Genomic DNA, 18,542 nt, shown 5'->3' on the forward strand with positions numbered 1-18,542 from the left:
TTCCGCATCAAGAACTGAAATGAAATGCATTAGTATAAGCGAATAGTTTGAGCAGTGTCAATGAGTGCTGCCACTTTTAAACTGAGAAAGCTAGACTTGAGTAGAGAAGTTGGGAATTTATTTTTTCTTCACAATGTTGACCACAAATAGCAGCAATTTAATATTCCTTTTGAGGCTTAGAGTTTTTTTCTACTGTAGGTTTTCATAACTGGTCGCATTGTGGCGTTTTTGTTACGATCTTTGCAAGCGGGATGATTGTGTTGCCCTTGAATAGGAAGCAATCAGTGAAGTACTAGATTGAAAGTAGTGAGCTGGATTTTTGTATGGTGAGATGATCAATTCTCCATTTCTGCAATAAAACGGTGCAAACAGCGTGGGTTATACGATTTCTTGCCTAATTTGATGATGTTTGAGCAAAAGTTTGAGTAACTGTGTTGTTCAAGTTGCAAGGAATAAATAATACAACAACACAGTTACCCAAAATTTTGCTCAAACAGCATCAAATTAGCAAAGAAATCATATAACCCACGCTGTTTGCACCGTTTTATTGCAGAAATGGAGAATTGATCATCTCACCATACAAAAATCCAGCTCACTACTTTCAATCTAGTACTTCACTGATTGCTTCCTATTGAAATGCGTGCTTGCTTTCCATCCTTGGTTCGTTCCGTACTAGCCTGTACTGGGCAACTGAAAATAAATAAATTTGAAAAAAAAACTTTTGATATCTAAATAATAATCCATAATATGTGATAACAATAGTACTAGAATGGACATAAAAATCATATAAAATATAGTAATCTCTGTAAATTTACTTCATAGCTCTAATACTAGTCTGATAATAAAGTGATTAAAGTCTACAGTATATAAATGAAATAATATTTCAAATTAGTTGATATTCTAAATACTTCAAGCAGATACTGTAGGATCCAATAACTATTCATCTTTCGTTACATTGGGTTATAATAGATTTTTTTTCCAAAAATTACTAGGCAATCAATGCAAATTAAAGTAAATCCATGTGATTCTACTACTACAACTGATTTTGATACTTACTCATATTCAGAAAACTGAAGACACTGCCATATTCCTACGTTCTTAACCGATTTCCATGCTTTGAACAAATAACCATTGATTGACAATTGTATGCCTCGACTTGTCTGCACATAGGCTACGTCATTTTTCACTGAAAAGAAAAATACAAATGATTAGCCATCTAGTACAACGACAGTTGCTTTGACTCAAAATCAAACACAAACAACAGTTTCACAGTATCGCACACAGCTTTATTCGGGGGAATAATTAATTCTGACTTGATGAACACACATTGATCCGAAAACTCTGCTCATCGTTCTGCTCCAACTCGCTTTCGATCGCTTCGTCTGTGTCTGTTTTCTACGATTCCATGATTGTGTTCGCCATTGTAGGAAATAAGTTTGCCATTGGGCTCATTGATGGACGTAGCCCGGGCGGCACATTTGTAACTGTAAATAAAGGGTCATCAGTATCCACAGATTCCAGAAAACAGTCAAAGTTCTGCTCAAACAGCATCAAATTAGAATATAAGAATTCAACTCATTGCTACAAATCTAGTACATCAGCAACCGTGTCCTAAAGATACACTTTTAATTTGCTTGATTTTGTTTAAAATTTACCGAGTTTAACTGCTCCCACTCGCATAACAGTCACATTTATTAAAAGCAGGTATTGAGAAAACGGCAGGCGGAAACAAGCTTTTAATTCCATATAAAACTGTGGAAAATCGCTGAAATTTGAAAAACATTTCGAGCATCTCGAAACTTTTGCAGTCTGCTTTGCACCAAAATACATAACTGTTAACAAAAAAGTTCAGTGTTTCTAGATGGGACTGTTATGCGGGTACTTTCAATATAGGACGCTTAAGATTTAGTGTTTTTTCACACATTGACATAAAAATCCGCAATTTTGAGAATGGTTTTTGAGTACATCGAAAGTTATGACTACTTATAGCGTGTGTATATACTATATACTTATATAGTGATGAAATCTCAAACGGGACTAATATGCGAGTGGGGACAGTGGAGGTTTCACTAAAAATATGAGGATTTGTTCAGTAAACTCTGCTGATAATCAGCAACGTTTTGCTGAAATTAAGCCAATTTTGCTGAAAGTTCATCATAAAACTTTGATGCATCCTTCAGCTCGGCAAAATACTGCAAAATATTACTTTGGTGGAAGCATTTGGTGAGTGTTTATTCACCCTAATGCTGAATCATCTAAACAGCCATATATACATGAGAGAAGATTGATAAGAAGGTACTAGAATACTCACCGCACATCATTGTAGTGTTTACACCGCCAACGAATGGTGTTCTTTCGCGCCTCTTTTCGAATGAAGCTGTGCCCATCAATGAACAGCCTTCGAAAGCCCTTTTGGTTGATTTCATAATTTAGTCGAAACTGGCTGAAATCTACAACGATAAAAATAATTTCATGAGTTTAATTATCAAGAAGATAACGCACATGCTCCAAGCAGTCAAATCAAACTCATTTTTATAAACAGAGTAGTTTTCATTTTATTGTTTGTCGGACTAAACAAGTCTATTTTAACATGATCCAGTTGAGGTGGTGAGACATTTCGATGTCCCATGACGTAGTGAGAAAACTGCACTCGATCAAGATCGAGCAGAGACTGTTGCTTTAACACCTTTAATTCGCCTCACCTCAGTCATCTACTGTAACTAATTTCAGTTAAGCAACCATCGACAGCCTAAGGAGTACAAAAGTCCGCAAACAGTGTAAGAGTTTCGGTTAGAAAATGTAAGTTTATTCTAGTACTGCATAACCCATCAGTATCAGTAAGGAATCACCTTATATTACTGGTTGTACTGAATGGTATGACGTTATGGCACTATCTGTATTTAGAAACTCTTTCTTTTGCTTGAACAACCAAAACAAAATAAAAGAATTTTACTTCAACTCATTCCAGTTCTAGTCCGAATCAAACGTGAAAGTGAAAATTTCCTCCAGCACCGGCTTCGGTGCCACCAGTTTGGGTCTCCTCCTGACCTGCTCGACTCTTCTATAGGCACTGGGTTTGTTGGGTTCGTGGAGATGCACCGGATTGGTGATCACGACCCGATACAGTCCGTTGTTTTTCAGCGTGGTAACGACTCGGGAATTGCACGGCCGGTGTTGCGCTCTGGTACGGCACACCCAGTAGGTCGAGTTTTGTGATTTGTTATTTCTGGCGTAGCAATAGTTGTTGATCCGGAGCAAACTGGTACCACGTTTACCGGGCACAAAATCCAACTCTTGGTTGTCCAGGGAAATGGTAGTCGTCTTCTTTGTTGCAACCGGCTCCAGTTCGCTGAAGTATTGTTCGAAATCTGAAAAAAATAATGACGGGAAGAGATGTTAGATAGTTTCTTAGCCGTTTGTGACTTGCTTGTTCGGGAAAACAAAAAAAAGGACTTGTAAAATATCACTTTATTGTTTGCTACAAAAACACAAATTCGGAGAATATTGTAACAACTATACTATGTCTTATTTCACGAAACACTATTTGCGATTCAATGTATTGTACAAGAACTTGGAATCTTTTGCAGATAATCTGAATAGGACGCAATCAGTGAAGTACTAGATTGAAAGTAGTGAGCTGGATTTTTGTATAATGAGATGATCAATTCTCCATTTCTGCAATCAAATGGTGCAAACAGCGTGGGTTAAATGATTTCTTATATATGCTTAGTTAGATTGGCTATTTTCGGTGAAATGATCAACAAACAGCATTATTTGCGTAACGCGTTTCGGTCTACTACTCTTCGACCATCATCAGACGCCTAAAAAACATTTATTTGTTACAAACACTATTCACATACAAACAGACCATGAATAGTGTTTGTAACAAATAAATGTTTTTTAGGCGTCTGATGATGGTCGAAGAGTAGTAGACCGAAACGCGTTACGCAAATAATGCTGTTTGTTGATCATTTCACCGAAAATAGCCAATCTAACTAAGCATATAAAGTATCGCGGTGATCAAACCAAGTCAGATTAAATGATTTCTTGCCTAATTTGATGCTGTTTGAGCAAAACTTTGGGTAACTTTGTTGTTGAGGTTGTAAGAAACAAATAATACAACAACACAGTCAGTCTTAGTGATTTTTCACGATTGGTATGCATAATAAAAACATCATATTTCAGTAATTTCTTGAATTATAAGAAATTAGTCGATTTGTTTGTATGAAGTAGTCCTGGAAGTTTTTGTATCAATGTGACATTTGCCAGAAGGTGTAAATAAACCACTGTAGTACTAGTTTTTATTTATTCAAAACCACGTAGTTGCACTTTGTTGATCAGAGCCTTGGCACCCATTAGTATTAATTTCTTTAGATCATATTACTGTGTCTGTCATTTGTCGTCACAGTGTCTGTCTTTGTAGAAAGAATATCCGTGAAAGACCAGCTGTCGGTTTCGACTGCGTTATCCCATTATGAACAGCAGCCTATTGAGGGTAGGATTCAGTGGATCTGAAATGAACAATTAAATTTTCGTTTTATCAGGCCATCAATGAACAGCCTTCGAAAGCCCTTTTGGTTGATTTCATAATTTAGTCCATGCTGGTTGAAATCTACAACGATAAAAATAATTTCATGAGTTCAATAATGAAGAAGGTAACGCACATGCAGTCAAATCAAACTCATTTAGTTTAGAAAAGTTTTATTCTATTGTTTATCAGACTAAACAAGTCTATTTTAACATGATCCAGTTGAGGTGGTGAGATCGAGCAGAGAATGTTGCTTTAACACTTGTAATTCGCCTCACCTCACTCTTCTATTGTAATTAAGCTCAGTTAAACAACCACCTAAGCAGTCTAAGGGGTACAAAAGTCCGCAAACAGTGTAGGAGTTTCGGATAGAAAATGTAAGTTTATTCTAGTGCTGCATAATTCATCAATATCAGTAAGGAATCACCTTATATAAGTACTGGCTGTACTGAATGGTATGACGTTATGGCACTATCTGTATTTAAAAACTCTTTCTTTTGGTTGCATAATCAAAACAAAATAAAAGAATTTTACTTTAACTCATTCCAGTTCTAGTCCGAATCAAACGTGAAAGTGAAAATTTCCTCCAGCACCGGCTTTGGTGCCACCAGTTTGGGCCTCCTCTTGACCTGCCCAACACTTCTATACGCACTGTATTTGTTCGGCTCGTGAATGTGCACCGGATTGGTGATCAAAATCCGATACAATCCGTTGCTTTTCAGCGTGGTAACGACTCGGGCATTGCACGGCCGGTGCTGCACTCTGGTACGACACACCCAGTAGGTCGAGTTTTGTGATTTGTTATTTTTTGCGTAGCAATAGTTGTTGATCCGGAGCAAACTGGTACCACGTTGACCGGGCACGAAATCCAGCTCTTGGTTGTCCAGGGTAATGACAGTCGGCTTCTTTGTCGCAGTTGGTGTCAGTTCGCTGAAGTATTGTTTGAAATCTGAAATAACGATAAGAAGAGATGTTAGATCATTGCACAACCATACGTGACTTGCTTATTCGTTAAAAAGGAACACAAAACATAAAATCTTGTAAAATATCACTTTATTGTTTGTTATAGAAACACTATTTCGGAGAATGTCATGTCTAATTTCACGAAACACTATTTGTCATCCACAGTTTCTCAAATATATTGGCAGCGTATATAAACTTGGTATCTTTTGCAGATAATAATAATTGAATATAATCCAGTACTAAAATACACCTCTAATTCAGACTCCCACAAATGTTCTATCAAATCTCAGTATCAATACATATTAAATATCCACATTGAAGTACTAGAGCGTCCAGTAACAAGGGTAATCAAATGATAATACAGGTATGTTCCGTTTTTGTCACTATCCGTTTTTATCACTATACGTTTTTGTCACTATCCGATTTCGTCAACATTTCATTCCGTTTTTGTCAACACTAAAATTTTTGTCAAATTTATCCTCTCGAACACGAGTTATTTATAGCTTAACATTAATCTTGAGGCAATGCATCCATTAATGAATTTGAAACAACTACCAATGCAATGATGTCATAGAAGACGTATACGCCACAGTAGCTTTCAACACATTTCAAGTTCAGCTATAAATAATGTTAATTCATGCTTTTTCTCAAGCATAATTTTACTTCTTTTTTGAAAATGAGAAAAATTAAACCAATAGTTCAATAGAAAAATTAAACCGAGCCAATTTCATTAATGAAATTCTGACAGGAGGTGGCAGGAGGTAATACGTGAATATCAATATCATCATCAACAATTTTGTCGTTTTGTAAAATGGCTCAATCATTTTCCAAGTGTAACAAAAGTTGCTAATCATGAAAGGTCAATAATAGATGGGATGTATATGCACATCCATCAAAGGACGGATTCCATTATCCGGCAATAGGAAAAAATTGTCATGGATAATCGAACATTTTTTTTATTTCATTAGCTTATTGTGTTAGGGCACAATTGATGTTCCTTCCAGGGATTGCTCCAGGATGTCTATCTGGGTATTCCTCCAAGAACTTTCTTCTGAAGATCATTCTTCTCCCTTTTTCGTCTTATTATTATTATTATTATTATTATTTTTTACGGCTCTACGTATCAACTGGAACTTGGCTTACCACTTCAAGTGTTCTTCAAGAACTTAAACAGTTTAGGGCTTTCATTGCCTGTCCTTGCCTGAATTTTTACACTACAATCTTTTAAACAAGACTTTTTCACGTGATTTTGTACACATTTTCTTGACATTATGCGATGTGCTGAATTCTTCTCTCCTGGTCGATATTTCTTTCCGACGGGGCTCAAACTTCTACCAGAGATCTCTTCTGTCATCCTTGATAGCCTGTTGAAATTTTCCAAACCGAAACAGCTATATTCACTAGCCTAACAGGAGATTCATAAAGAATTTTATCCAAGATTTCATCTTTCGTTTGCTCAAAAAATGCAATCTTGATTTTCTTTCATTTTTTCAGTGATTCCTACTAGCGATTCTTGTATTCCTCCAGATTCCTTAATGGATTTCTTCTAATAAAACGTCAGCAATTAATTCAGAAGTTCCTTTAGGTGAATTAGGAGTTAAATCTTTCAGAAATAAGTTTCTCAAAGAAGGAGGAGTCGAGGATCTTGGAAAACGATCTGGGGATTTCTCCAGCAACTCCTGAAGGGTTCCAAGAAGAAACAAAAGATTCCCAAAAAATCCTACAGAAATCCCATGTATTCTGAAAGTATCCCTCGAGGAACAATTGGATGATTTCTTGAAAGAACTTATACAGGATTCCTAGCAGGAATTTCTCAAGGATTCCCACAAGAAACTTCTGGAGGATCCTCAAGAATAACTCCCCGGAGATTTCTATACAGAACATCATCCCTGAAGAAACTTCTGGAGGATTTTAGGAAAGAATTCCTGGAGGATTACTAGACTAAACTTCTGGCAGATCCCTAGGAAATGTAGCAAGAAATCGGGGATAATTATTATTGTAATATTATCTTTATTACCTAGATTTTCCCCAAAGCCCCAAGGCTGGTTCATCTATAGTAATCATGACTATCATGAGGAAATAACATAGATGAAAGATAGAATCGTATTAGAAAATCTCTGAAAGTTCCAGTATGTGTAGATGTTTCTACTGCGCATAAATACCAAAACAAAGTCAAAATATATCATAAGAAAATCTTTAAAGATTCCAAGAAAGAACTTCTGATGAAATTCTAGAAAAAACTATTGAAAGAATCCCAGAAAGAACCGCTGGAGAAATATCAGAAAAAAATCCTGGAGGGATTTCAGAAAGCACTCTTGGAAGAAATCCCGTAGGAAATTTTGAAGAAACGGAGGAACTCCTATATTTCAAAAGTAAAATCTAAACGAATCTCCAGAGACACTCTGGGATGAATTTATGAACTGGGACTAAATCCCAGAATGATTTTCTTAGCCCACCTTGTGCATTTGGACCATTCCAGCAACTCCAGGAAAAAATTAAGAAGAGACATCTAGGTTGATCCGAGAAGAAATTTCTGAAGAAATCATAAGGGACAGAACCTCTCTTCTCTAAAAATTCTTTAACCCTTTCCTTTCCACGACTTTGAACGGTTATCTCTATGCCAAAAAAGCATTTTCGAAAAAAAGTGGTAGAGCAAAAGTTATTGCAAATTGGCTAAATTTTTCGAAATCAATGAAAAAAAATTTGGTTGTTAATCAATAGGTTTTTGATTGTTTATCAATAGTTCAACTATTGAAACAAGTAGTTAGTAGTTGGGTTAACCTTATGAGGTTATAACCATATTCTAAAAATTATTGCATCATATTCATCTAATTCCGTTTGTCCGGAGTTCGACGATAATCGATGGTGCTCTAGAGCAACCATGGGAAGTAGAGGGTGAAGTGCGTCCATAAATGACGTAGCATTTTAGGAGAGCGGAGGGAATCTCTGATTATGCTACGAACCATGTTTTAGGTATGGGAAAATAGGCTACGAGGGGGAAGGGGGTATCAAAAATCGTTTAAAAAATGCTACGTCGTTTATGGACGACCCCCTATCGAATTCCTAAAGATAAACAAGCGACATGGCATAAGGTTACCTACAAGAATTCTGGAGGAACTTCTTGGAGAATTCAATATTCTGCAGAAAATACAAGTGATCGCTTAGAAAAATGTCTGAAGATTTTCTAAAAGTATCCTAGTGAACCCTAAAAGTATCCTAGTGAAGCGAATAAAACACGGCAGGCTGCGGTGGGCTGGGCACGTAGCTCCTATGCCGGAGGAACGACAAGCTAAAACCATATTCAGCAGAGAACCAGGTAGGGGTCGTCGGCTTCGTGGTAGGCCGCGCACACGGTGGCTTTTTGCAGTTGAGGGCGACCTAAGGGCTCTGAACTCAACGTTGAGGGTGACTGGAAGCGATTGGCCCAGGACCGAGACCAGTGGAGGCGAATGCTTCATTCGGCGTAGAATCACCGTTGCCCATCAAGTATCAAGTAGTACCCTAGTTGAAACATTCATATGAATCTCTGAAAACTGAAACGATGTTCTTTATAATCAGCCAGGACTACACACTAATTGTAATCAAGCCATACGAGAATAAAGAAATGTTTCTTACCACGTTGAACGAATGAACATTCATATGAATCTGTTAAGATAAAAATTGTGGAGAAATGCGTTCCGGAAGGAAGTAAACATATCCTTTTTTTATTAGGATATCGAAATTACGTTCTTGGAGATTAATCATTCCTGGAAGTATGTCATATTTTTAAACGTCAATCCGGATACTGGAACGGTTATATGTGCCATTCTTGCGTTCAACAAAAATAAATTTCTAAAACTGTGGTCACAAAAGTGGTAAAAACCTCTTGTCGACGTCACAGTCAGAAAACTGTAATTTGAACTGTGCTACCAAGATGTGTTAAAAGATATATCAAAAACAATTAAACTTCATAATAAACGGCATATTTTTACTTTTGAAATGTGTTCTACAGTAAATCTTCCAATTTATATAAAAATGTAGCAAAATATTTTGTCAAAGAAAATTATTCCGTTTTTATCACCATTCCGTTTTTGTCAACTGAAAATAGCGGACCGTGTTGATAAAAACGGAACATACCTGTAGTGAATTCACACGTAGGTTATACTACGGATGAGCAAAGCTAATGTATCCGCAAGTTAAAATTTCCAATCTAGTACTTCAAAATGTTCATAGGCACGTTGCAAACAAAATTGGTATGCATGATTCAAACTTCACAGTTCAATCATTTCTAGCATTACGAAAAAAATACTACCAATTCCTTTTTTTCAAAGTTGTTGGTACTAGAAGTACAACTAGAAATAAATGTCAAAATATATTTGCACTAGGGTAAGAAATCAAACTTTGAACTAGTCAAATTGTAATCTTAATTTGAACCATTTCAAAATTCATTAAAACGACGTACTTTTCAGGCAAATATTGTCCCGAAAAAGATGTTAAACAGCTTTCCGTAATATAACCTGATAACATGGACTTTAAAAGCATTGAAAAAAGCGTTTTTGTCATGGAAAACAGGCAATTGAAAAATCACTGTGCTTTCACCCATTTCCCCCAAGATAAAGCACATTTTCGGTGCACTCGTACAGCTCATGCATTGCATCACACGCAATATGTGAACACGTCAAATGAAAGCTTATTTATCGTAGAATCGACCAACCGAATAATATTCCGCATTATTTGTCATAAAATTATCAAATTTAAGTGATTCTTACTTGGAGAATGTTATCTTAAATTGAACCATTTGTAATCTAAATTTGAACTAGTAAACGGGGGTGAGCTTCTAGTGCTGGCATGTAGATTGCGCTAGTGGTTGTTTTGTTTACTCTTGGGGGATGAAAAACTCCAAATTTAGTTTCCAAATTCCTTAAGAATTTCGAACATTCTGAGTTGAGATTCCACTGCCTAATGAAAAATAGGTATGAGAATTAGCAGATTCATGTGATTTTTCATTGTTTAGCATGGAATTGGCTGTTTTGTGAGTTGCTCGAGCTGCTGCCGCCAGTAGTTCAAATTAAGATTAAAATTGGTTCAAATTATGATTACGATGGTTCAAATTAAGATTAAAATCATTGTTGATGAAAAATCGAATATTTCAGTGAAATTCGGTGCAAATACAAACTTTTTACCATTTAACAGAAAGCTTATACCCGTGGCTTTCATGTTCATACGATTTTGCCGTAGAAAATTATTTCCATGTGGGAGAAAAAATCTCTTAAAATTTGCACTGCTTCAGAAAGTCGCAATTTGGTTCAAATTTTGATTACCTACCCTACTCATAATCAGTAGAACCCCAAGGAAAAGTTTTTCAGTACTAGTTTGTTTTTTTTTCGAATATCCCATTACCCTGATGTTCTAGACAGTTCCATCCTAAGACAATTTTCTCAGATGACTTAAAGGCTTCCAATGTGACATTTTCCAAAAGGTCTCAACAAGCCACTGTAGTACTAGTTTTTCTTCAATCATTAGTATTAATTTCTAAAGATTATATTACTGTGTCTGTCATTTAGCGGTGTAACCTTGTATTTTTTATTGTCTCTCAGTCCATAGAAGTTTTTATTACAAATTCACTCTTGAGCCCAAAGCTCAAACAATCAGTTTTTATGGCCTCTCACGTGTTTCAAATCAGTGAGCCAATATCGGGAGCGTGACAATGCACCGGCGTACCAATGGATACTTTTTTACCTTTATTTGTGGTTTTCAATCTTGCCCTGCAACCAAGCGAAGAATGCTTTGAGCAACGCCAATAGATGTACTCGTTTCGGTGTCTGTCTATGTGAAAAGAAAATCCGTCAAATACCAACTTTCGGCCGCGCTGTCCCACTATAAACAGCAGCCTGTTGTGAGCAGGATTCAGTGGATCTGAAATGAACATTTTTTGTTTTGTTAAGCGGGCATGATACACAAATAACACAACGCAAAAATTGATCGCAAAGCTCTGCATCTTTGAAGAAAACTTAAACGCAGTACTAGATAAAAACATCCGATATATAATTTCGCAAAAAATACACCAAAATTGACGCTTAATCAAGGCTGTACTACAGTTACTATAGTGATCTACAAAGCATTACATAATGGCTGAAACCTCAGGAACCGCAAAAGCATGGAAAACACATTATCAAAGGTCAGTTTCAAGAATCTAGTACAACATTTCAATTAATGTTTCAAATATCGTCCGAACCCTTCCCAGCCTGTTTTATTCCTTCCGATATTCAGATCAATTGACCGTAATCAGCCATGTGACAGTGAACCGGAGTACCGATGGAAATCTTTTTGCCAAGATTTGTGGTAACCAATTTGGCTTTGCAGCCGAGCGATTGATGTTTCGTACAACGCCAGTAGGTGGCTTGACCGTGGCCTTTGTTTCTGTTGAAAGAATATCCATCGAAGATCAGTTTCGGGCCACGTTGTCCTTTGATGAAAAGCAGTCTGTTGAGGGTTGGATTCGAGGTATCTGGAATGAACGATGTCAATGTGAATATTGGGTACTAGAGCAGTTTGGGTATCTGAAACGGGAAGTTAGTTACAAATGAACGCCATTGATCTAGTACTACGAAATAAATGTATGGCAAAAACGGAGTTTATTTTATCATCGCATTTATTCCATTAATGCCATATTTCCCTGAAATTCCGGCATATGATTGTGGCAATGTTCGTTGATGATAATGCGCCCCGTACCTCGGTACGTTATCGCACGGGCGCAACACTTGAACCGCTTTTCACGCTTGCAACGCCAGTACGTTTTGATAGCATTGCCAGCATTCCGTCTGTACACGTACCCTTCCAGCGTCATTTTGGGCATAAAACGACGACCTCGTCTGATCGAAAACGTCACGCCTCTGCCTCGGTACTCAATCTGGGCTCCGACATATCTTCGTTTGACTAAGGAGAAAAGAATGCATATTATTATAGAGAATTATTTCGACTATTATAAGAACTATCAATGAAACTAGTCACGATACTTAATACCGAATATTTTTTTTGTAACAAGTAATTCACACAAACTAGAGAATTGTACCAGATTGCAATGAGTTTATCATGCAACTAATTTTTCATTTCATATTACGTTGTCTGAGGTCACTTAAGTAGAAACATGACAATTAGGTACTAGAACGCTAAGACGATGCTTCTCTGGCATATTTATTTTTTAGATTTCAAAACACACCGTTCGTGTTCAATTTGAAGTAGCACGTTTCCTTTTATCTATTTCTGTACAAAGAATATCCATCGAAGATCAGTTTCGGGCCGCGTTGTCCTTTTTTTGAATAGCAGTATGTTGATGGTTGGATTTGAGACATATGAAATGAGCTAGGTAACTGATAAAGTACTAGAGAAGTTAGAGAATCTGAAACGGCATGATAGTGATAAATGCACGGCACTGATCTAGTACTACGAAATTCATGTATGGCAAAACGGAGTACATTTTATCATAGAATTCAGTTCCACCCCCGCAGTTTTTTCCTAAAAGCCCGGCATGTGATTGTGGGAATGTTCATTGATGGTGATGCGTCCCGTGCCGCGGTACGTTATCGCACGGGCGCGGCACTTGAATCGCTTTCCACGCTCGCACAGCCAGTACGTTTTGGTGGCATTGCCAGCATTCCGTATGTAGACGTACCCTTCCAGAGTCATTTTTGGCATACCGCGGCAGCTTGGCGAAAACGTCACGTCTCTGCCTCGGTACTCGATCTGGGCTCCGGCATATCTTCGTTTGACTGAGGAGGCATTAAAAGAAACAGATGTATCTATTAAGAAGTATGGAAAGAACTGTAAACATTATTGATAAACTAGTCACGACGGCTTGTACTAACAAGAATTTTTATACAAACTGATGAATTGTACCAGATTTTTATCTGTGTGTCTTGTAAGAAACTATTCATTTAATATTACGTCGTTTAAGATCAAAACACAAAGGTAGAAACAAATCAATGTTGTACTAGAACTCTAATACAAAGCATCTCTCAAATGTTTATTCTTCAAACAAACAAAAAACACTATTCCGTTGCTGCTGCTCGCCTTTGTTTCGAAGTGACACGTTTCCTTTTCTCTGCTACAACTTGTCGTCCACGTGCGATTGTTTGCATTAGCATGGAACTCTCTCCATATCTCTGGCGCTCCGTGATGATCAGATGGTTGTGACATCCGCTCGCCTTGACCAGTGGTTTTTGTCCTTTCTCTCGACGACGTACAGAGGCACGAACCGGGCAGCTGCGAATGGAAACGATTAGCTATGGAAGGAAAAAAGAGCAGATTTTCATCGACTTACCCTAGACGTTTTCGTTGTTTACACGTCCAATACTGAACTTCGTCGGTTGTCCTCGATCGGATGAAGGGATATCCATCTACGCATAGTAGAAGGCCACCCACGTTATTCACTACGAAAACAATATCTGTAATGGTATAAAATAGTCGTTAAAGCATGATACGTTTACTGATACAATGTAGTAAAACGAACTAATTGAAACATATGGCAAATAAACCAAAGAATTGCGATATTCTGAAAGTGACGGTATCCAGTATCTAGAACTTCTTGTTATATAATGAAAATACAATATGCGTAGTCAGAACCTATCAGTAGATAGGCTCCAGAGGCACGTTCTCCTCCATCTGGGAAATATGTGCCATCCTACCATGTGCCTGCAAAGTTTTGACTGCAAACTACACCTGTAGGGCAGGATCGATGTAGTACTAGATTTATGATACTGAGCTGGACGATTGTATGATGAGATCATACATTCTTCTTTTCTGCAATGAAATAATGTAAACATCATGGGCATTATATAGCTCATCATTACAAATCTACTACTCCTTCAGACGCACTCTACTGAATACCTATATATTATGAATAACTGGAATATAATAAAAAAAAGTAGATTTACGAAGAATCCGCATCTTTCCTATTGTAAAAAAAGTTCTTAAAGCATGCATGGTTGTTTACTTATAAAACATTGAGATCCTTGAATAGTAGACTAGATTGTTTAATTTGTTCAACCCACTAGAACAAACTGCGAAATTTATGCGTTAAATTAGGGAACACTTTCGAGTGGGTATGTTCTGCAACCACCACCCACAACTTGAGTAGCCCATCGGCTTCACTGGTGACAATGCGGGCGCGACATTTGAGCCGGTAGTACAACGAGCATTTCCACGTTCGGGACTGGTGCCCTGGGTAGGGTCGCTCATTTGGAGTGTAGGTGTTTCCATCGTGAAACAGATGCTTGGTGTGGCACCACAGTACATAGATTACGTTTTCTGTTGGGGATACAGATAAACATGTTAGTGACTCACTCGTGTCGTATCAATTAGGTTTCAGATTGTCTGCACTTAGTATTCTAGTACTACATTACCACTAATGTCTTCACTTATCGAAGACCCGATATCATTCAATCTTTTTGAGAGAAAAATTAAGTGATAATGAGGACAAGGAAGGCATAGAATACCACCAAAAATATACTCGAAACAATATCTTAAGACATGAAGTACTAGAATTTGTACCTAAATGATAGAAGAGTACATTTTATTTTAACGTAAATTTTTAGAACGTGATTCTAAGTTGATTACTGGTACAACAAAAAGTTTGCTTGTTTCATTGTGATAGAACATCTGACATTTTTGCCAGAAACTTATTCTTTAGATTTTTTACACTTATCAAACGAGTACACATCGCGAGTGTGGTTATGCAGGGGTTTGGTGATTTTCATCATCTGCCGCCCGTTAACCTCCTTCGTGACGGCCCTGGCTCGGCATTTCAGCTTTCCGAACAACGAGCACTTCCAGTTGCAGCTCTTCTGAGCCTGGCGGTCTTTGATGTAGGCATATCCGTTGTACAGTAGCATCGCCCTTCCCTTCTGGGTGTAGCCGAACTTGGCCGCACGGAGTTTAGGGGAGCCTGGAAACGCATAACGATACAAGAATGGTTACTTTAGAATCAAGTGGTAGAAATGGCTCAATTTATGTAAAGAAATAAAAGATTCGTTGATTTTTAAAATTTCATATATTTCGTCGAAAATCATTGCATTAAACAATGACAGCAATAAATAATTCAATACTGTATTCGATTCCATGGAAAGTTGATAACCATTGTTGCCTGTTTCAGATAACGCTGATCTATTAAGAAGAACAATGTTAGTAAGTTGAAAAGATTCAGCGATTTGTATATAGCCATACAAATATTGCACCAGAAAATTGCACTGATAAAGTACTAGTACAGCTTTCGATCAATCAGCCTGCTTTTACACAACTACTCCTTTTTCACTTGATTTAGGAAGCAAAGCCGATGACGAACGTATTCCAATACAGTCGACTCTGATAATTCAATGTTTTGTTTTTTGAAAACAATAATCACATGCACTGTAAACAAACAAAAAGCGTTGATTGAATACCGATCTGGTACTACCCGACAGGCCGAGAAACGTCCTTACCAGTCACAGATCGCAGTTTATGAGAATCCAGTTGTTCCAAATCATCATTATCAACCACCAGTCGTTTAGTGCAAGCGCCCACCAGTATCTCTCTACCGAATATTATGTCCAGCAGTCGGGCAGTGTAGAGAGCCGGATTGGGCGAATAGATTTTTACCAGGTCCTTCATTGCTATGTAGATGTCGCTGCCACTGTACAAAGGAACTTTTCCAGATGCCCCTTCTGCGCTAGATCTTCTCAGTAAGCCGTGCAGTCGCGAAATCGTTGGATTTTCTTGTGGTGGATGCAATCGTATTTGAGAGATGATTTCAATTTTCGGATAAGTGGTAGACGTTTCCATTTTGTTCCCTGTAGTTGCTGCAAAGAAACAGAAAAACTTAGTTACGTAAAGTTAAGAAATCTTCGTTCAATTTAATTTGAAGAATTTGTCCAGAAGAAAACGATTGAAACGTGTGAAGTACTAGATCAAAAAAGAAATATATTGTTTTTTTTTCTAGTTACGATCAAAATATAAGAAGGTAAAACTGTGTATGAAGCTGTGTTATTTCACGACCTGCACTGGAAAACGTCAGTGTTCGGGACCCAGCGCTTGAAGTCGTTTCCGGTGATTGTAGATGAGATTGTACCGCCGTCGAGCAACCAGTTGCACAGCTTTCTTCAGCGAACCAGCCAGAGCGCCCTGCGTAACACCGTGGCCAGACCACGCTTCTGCAATTGGAAAATGGGAAACGGTGTTAGTCGTGCAAAAAAAGCCAGGGTTGTAGTAGAACAAAGCATTAGATTTACCTAGCTTACATGAATTGAAAATGTCGAACTTTTGCATAGCTTTCTTTTTACCCGAAGCACTGGAGTCGTACCGTTCCTGGCCAGTCCAGTTGAAATTCGAGAGGGCTTCGTCGTTGAAAAATCGGTAAAGGATGTGAGCAATCTCCATGTTGGGTAATTTATTGGCGGCCAGATATTTTATCTGTTGGAAGAATTAAAAATCTAAATGAGGCAAAATGAGGACAGAACATCCCATGAAAACTCACATATTGGTTTCTGATGGTAGGATTCCGTTTGACCATCAGTTCCAACCGGTCGACATCCTCTTCGCATGTCAGAGGAAATTCAAATCCAGCCACGCGAACTGATTTGGAATGCTTTCTACTCGGAGGACGTCGCTCATTTTGGTTGATGTTTAGCTGCATATGAAGTGGTTTGCCGGCGGCACCTTCATGTACACGTAGGTCTACCTCATTTTTATGAGTTTCTGCTAGTGGTTCTAGTACTGCATTACCGGTGGTTGAAAGTGTAGAATCCACTTGGATGGGAATGCTTTCCAGCTTAATGTCCTCCACGGCTATTTCTATTAAACAAAGGAAACAGTTTGATATGGTTTGATATCGCATGAATGAGGTACTAGATTGATAAATGAAGCGATGCCGTCTTACAGTGTTCAGCAACTGTATACAGATATTATTTGCAAATTGGTTGTTTTTTCTGCTTCAGATGAGTTATATTTTTAACTTATTTATTTATTTTAGATAAATAATATTTTTGTAATAGCATCGAAAACAAACATAACTCATATCAAAATCATGATACTTTTATATTGTTTACATGAAAATTATTAAGTTGATTCGCTAGAATCAAATAAGTACAAAATTTATAATCGGTCAGGTATGAATCTAATCTAGTACTACATTATTTATTGTCTACAAGAGTCCCAATGGGTTATCGGTGAATTTTCCAGTTTACTCCAGAACGAACACAACCAGCTAGTATTCCGATTTTTCCTTCAACATCTTCTCGATAGATCTCTTCACCCGGAAGGTACGCTGACGCATTCTGTTACGAGTCTGCTTGATGGCCGTGGTTATCTGGTTGGCAAGTTCTTCCATGGTTAGCCCTTCCGATTCGTAGGCATCTGTGAAATAAAATTTTACTTGGTACATTGTTATCACTGTCAAAAACCGTTGAACTCACCCATGAAACAACTGCTGAAAATACTGTAACCTTTCATGGCGATCTTGCGCCTACCAAGCACGTTTGCTCCATTGAAGTTATATCCTTCCAGAGCTTCATCCGAGAAAACTGACGGCATAAATTGGAATAGTTTGATATGTTTCGATTTGCGCTTCAACAATTTTACCTGCAAAATGCCATTACAATCTAGCAAAATCACTCTAGTACTACATCCCTCCCAATTGAAAACAGCTTACATATTCCTCGCGAATGTCGGCCCGTTCCGAAATGGATTTTTCCAATCGTTCCACTTCATCCCCATCGGAGATCGGAAATGTGAATCCGCCTAGGATGCAAACAACCCGCACCGGCGACGAAGCCTTAGATGGAGCTTTGGTCGCTTTTGTTTGTCTCGCTGTAGCTGCAGGTTTCTCCTGAATCTTGTACTCCCCTTCGGCGGTGCACACGACGCAGATATTACTTTCATCAGATTTATTATCTGCAAGGAACATTTTTATGGGTTAGTGATATTTCTATTTTTTTATCATTTTTTTCATTTAAAACAGTATCCAACAGAATCAAGACTAAAGTTACGAAAAACTAATTTTTATTTTATTGTTTAGTCTGAAATTGAAATCAACGCAATCTAA

General features: G+C 37.7%; 3 protein-coding genes and 1 long non-coding RNA gene across 5 annotated transcripts in view; all 4 read right to left on the reverse strand.

Annotated features, from left to right (window-relative positions):
- The window catches only part of LOC109404086 (uncharacterized), a 65,815-nt gene extending 48,641 nt beyond the window's left edge, over positions 1–17,174 (reverse strand). The window contains exons 1-2 of one of the 2 annotated variants that reach the window (XR_009996647.1): positions 16,977–17,174; positions 16,738–16,912 (exon numbers count right to left, since the gene is read on the reverse strand). Coding sequence is in view for 1 of the 2 variants with exons in the window: in XM_029867882.2 (XP_029723742.2) it covers positions 16,977–17,135 (159 nt within the window). In the remaining variant the exon portion in view is untranslated. Of the gene's footprint in view, positions 1–16,737; positions 16,913–16,976 lie in introns of those variants that run through there. The other variant, XM_029867882.2, reaches the window with a different exon arrangement.
- LOC134285797 (uncharacterized) lies at positions 644–3,166 on the reverse strand. The gene is made up of 4 exons (XR_009996653.1): positions 3,049–3,166; positions 2,312–2,450; positions 1,057–1,484; positions 644–690 (listed from the first exon to the last, which is right to left on the reverse strand). It is a non-coding gene; the product is annotated as an uncharacterized LOC134285797 (long non-coding RNA).
- LOC134285794 (FLYWCH-type zinc finger-containing protein 1-like) lies at positions 4,980–12,006 on the reverse strand. Its single transcript, XM_062847354.1, has 2 exons — positions 11,210–12,006; positions 4,980–5,477 (listed from the first exon to the last, which is right to left on the reverse strand). Exons 1-2 carry the CDS (start codon positions 11,505–11,507, stop codon positions 5,080–5,082), a joined length of 696 nt encoding a protein of 231 aa, XP_062703338.1. The 5' UTR covers positions 11,508–12,006; the 3' UTR covers positions 4,980–5,079.
- An 11-nt stretch (positions 17,175–17,185) lies between the features above and the next one.
- On the reverse strand, positions 17,186–18,404 carry LOC134284063 (uncharacterized). The gene is made up of 3 exons (XM_062842296.1): positions 18,150–18,404; positions 17,914–18,079; positions 17,186–17,854 (listed from the first exon to the last, which is right to left on the reverse strand). The coding sequence occupies exons 1-3, from the start codon at positions 18,402–18,404 to the stop codon at positions 17,706–17,708; spliced, it is 570 nt and encodes a 189-aa protein (XP_062698280.1). The 3' UTR covers positions 17,186–17,705.
- Positions 18,405–18,542: the final 138 nt, after the last annotated feature.

The sequence above is a fragment of the Aedes albopictus genome, chromosome 1 (genome assembly GCF_035046485.1).
Source record: "Aedes albopictus strain Foshan chromosome 1, AalbF5, whole genome shotgun sequence".
In the NCBI taxonomy this organism is placed as follows: Eukaryota; Metazoa; Arthropoda; class Insecta; order Diptera; family Culicidae; genus Aedes; species Aedes albopictus.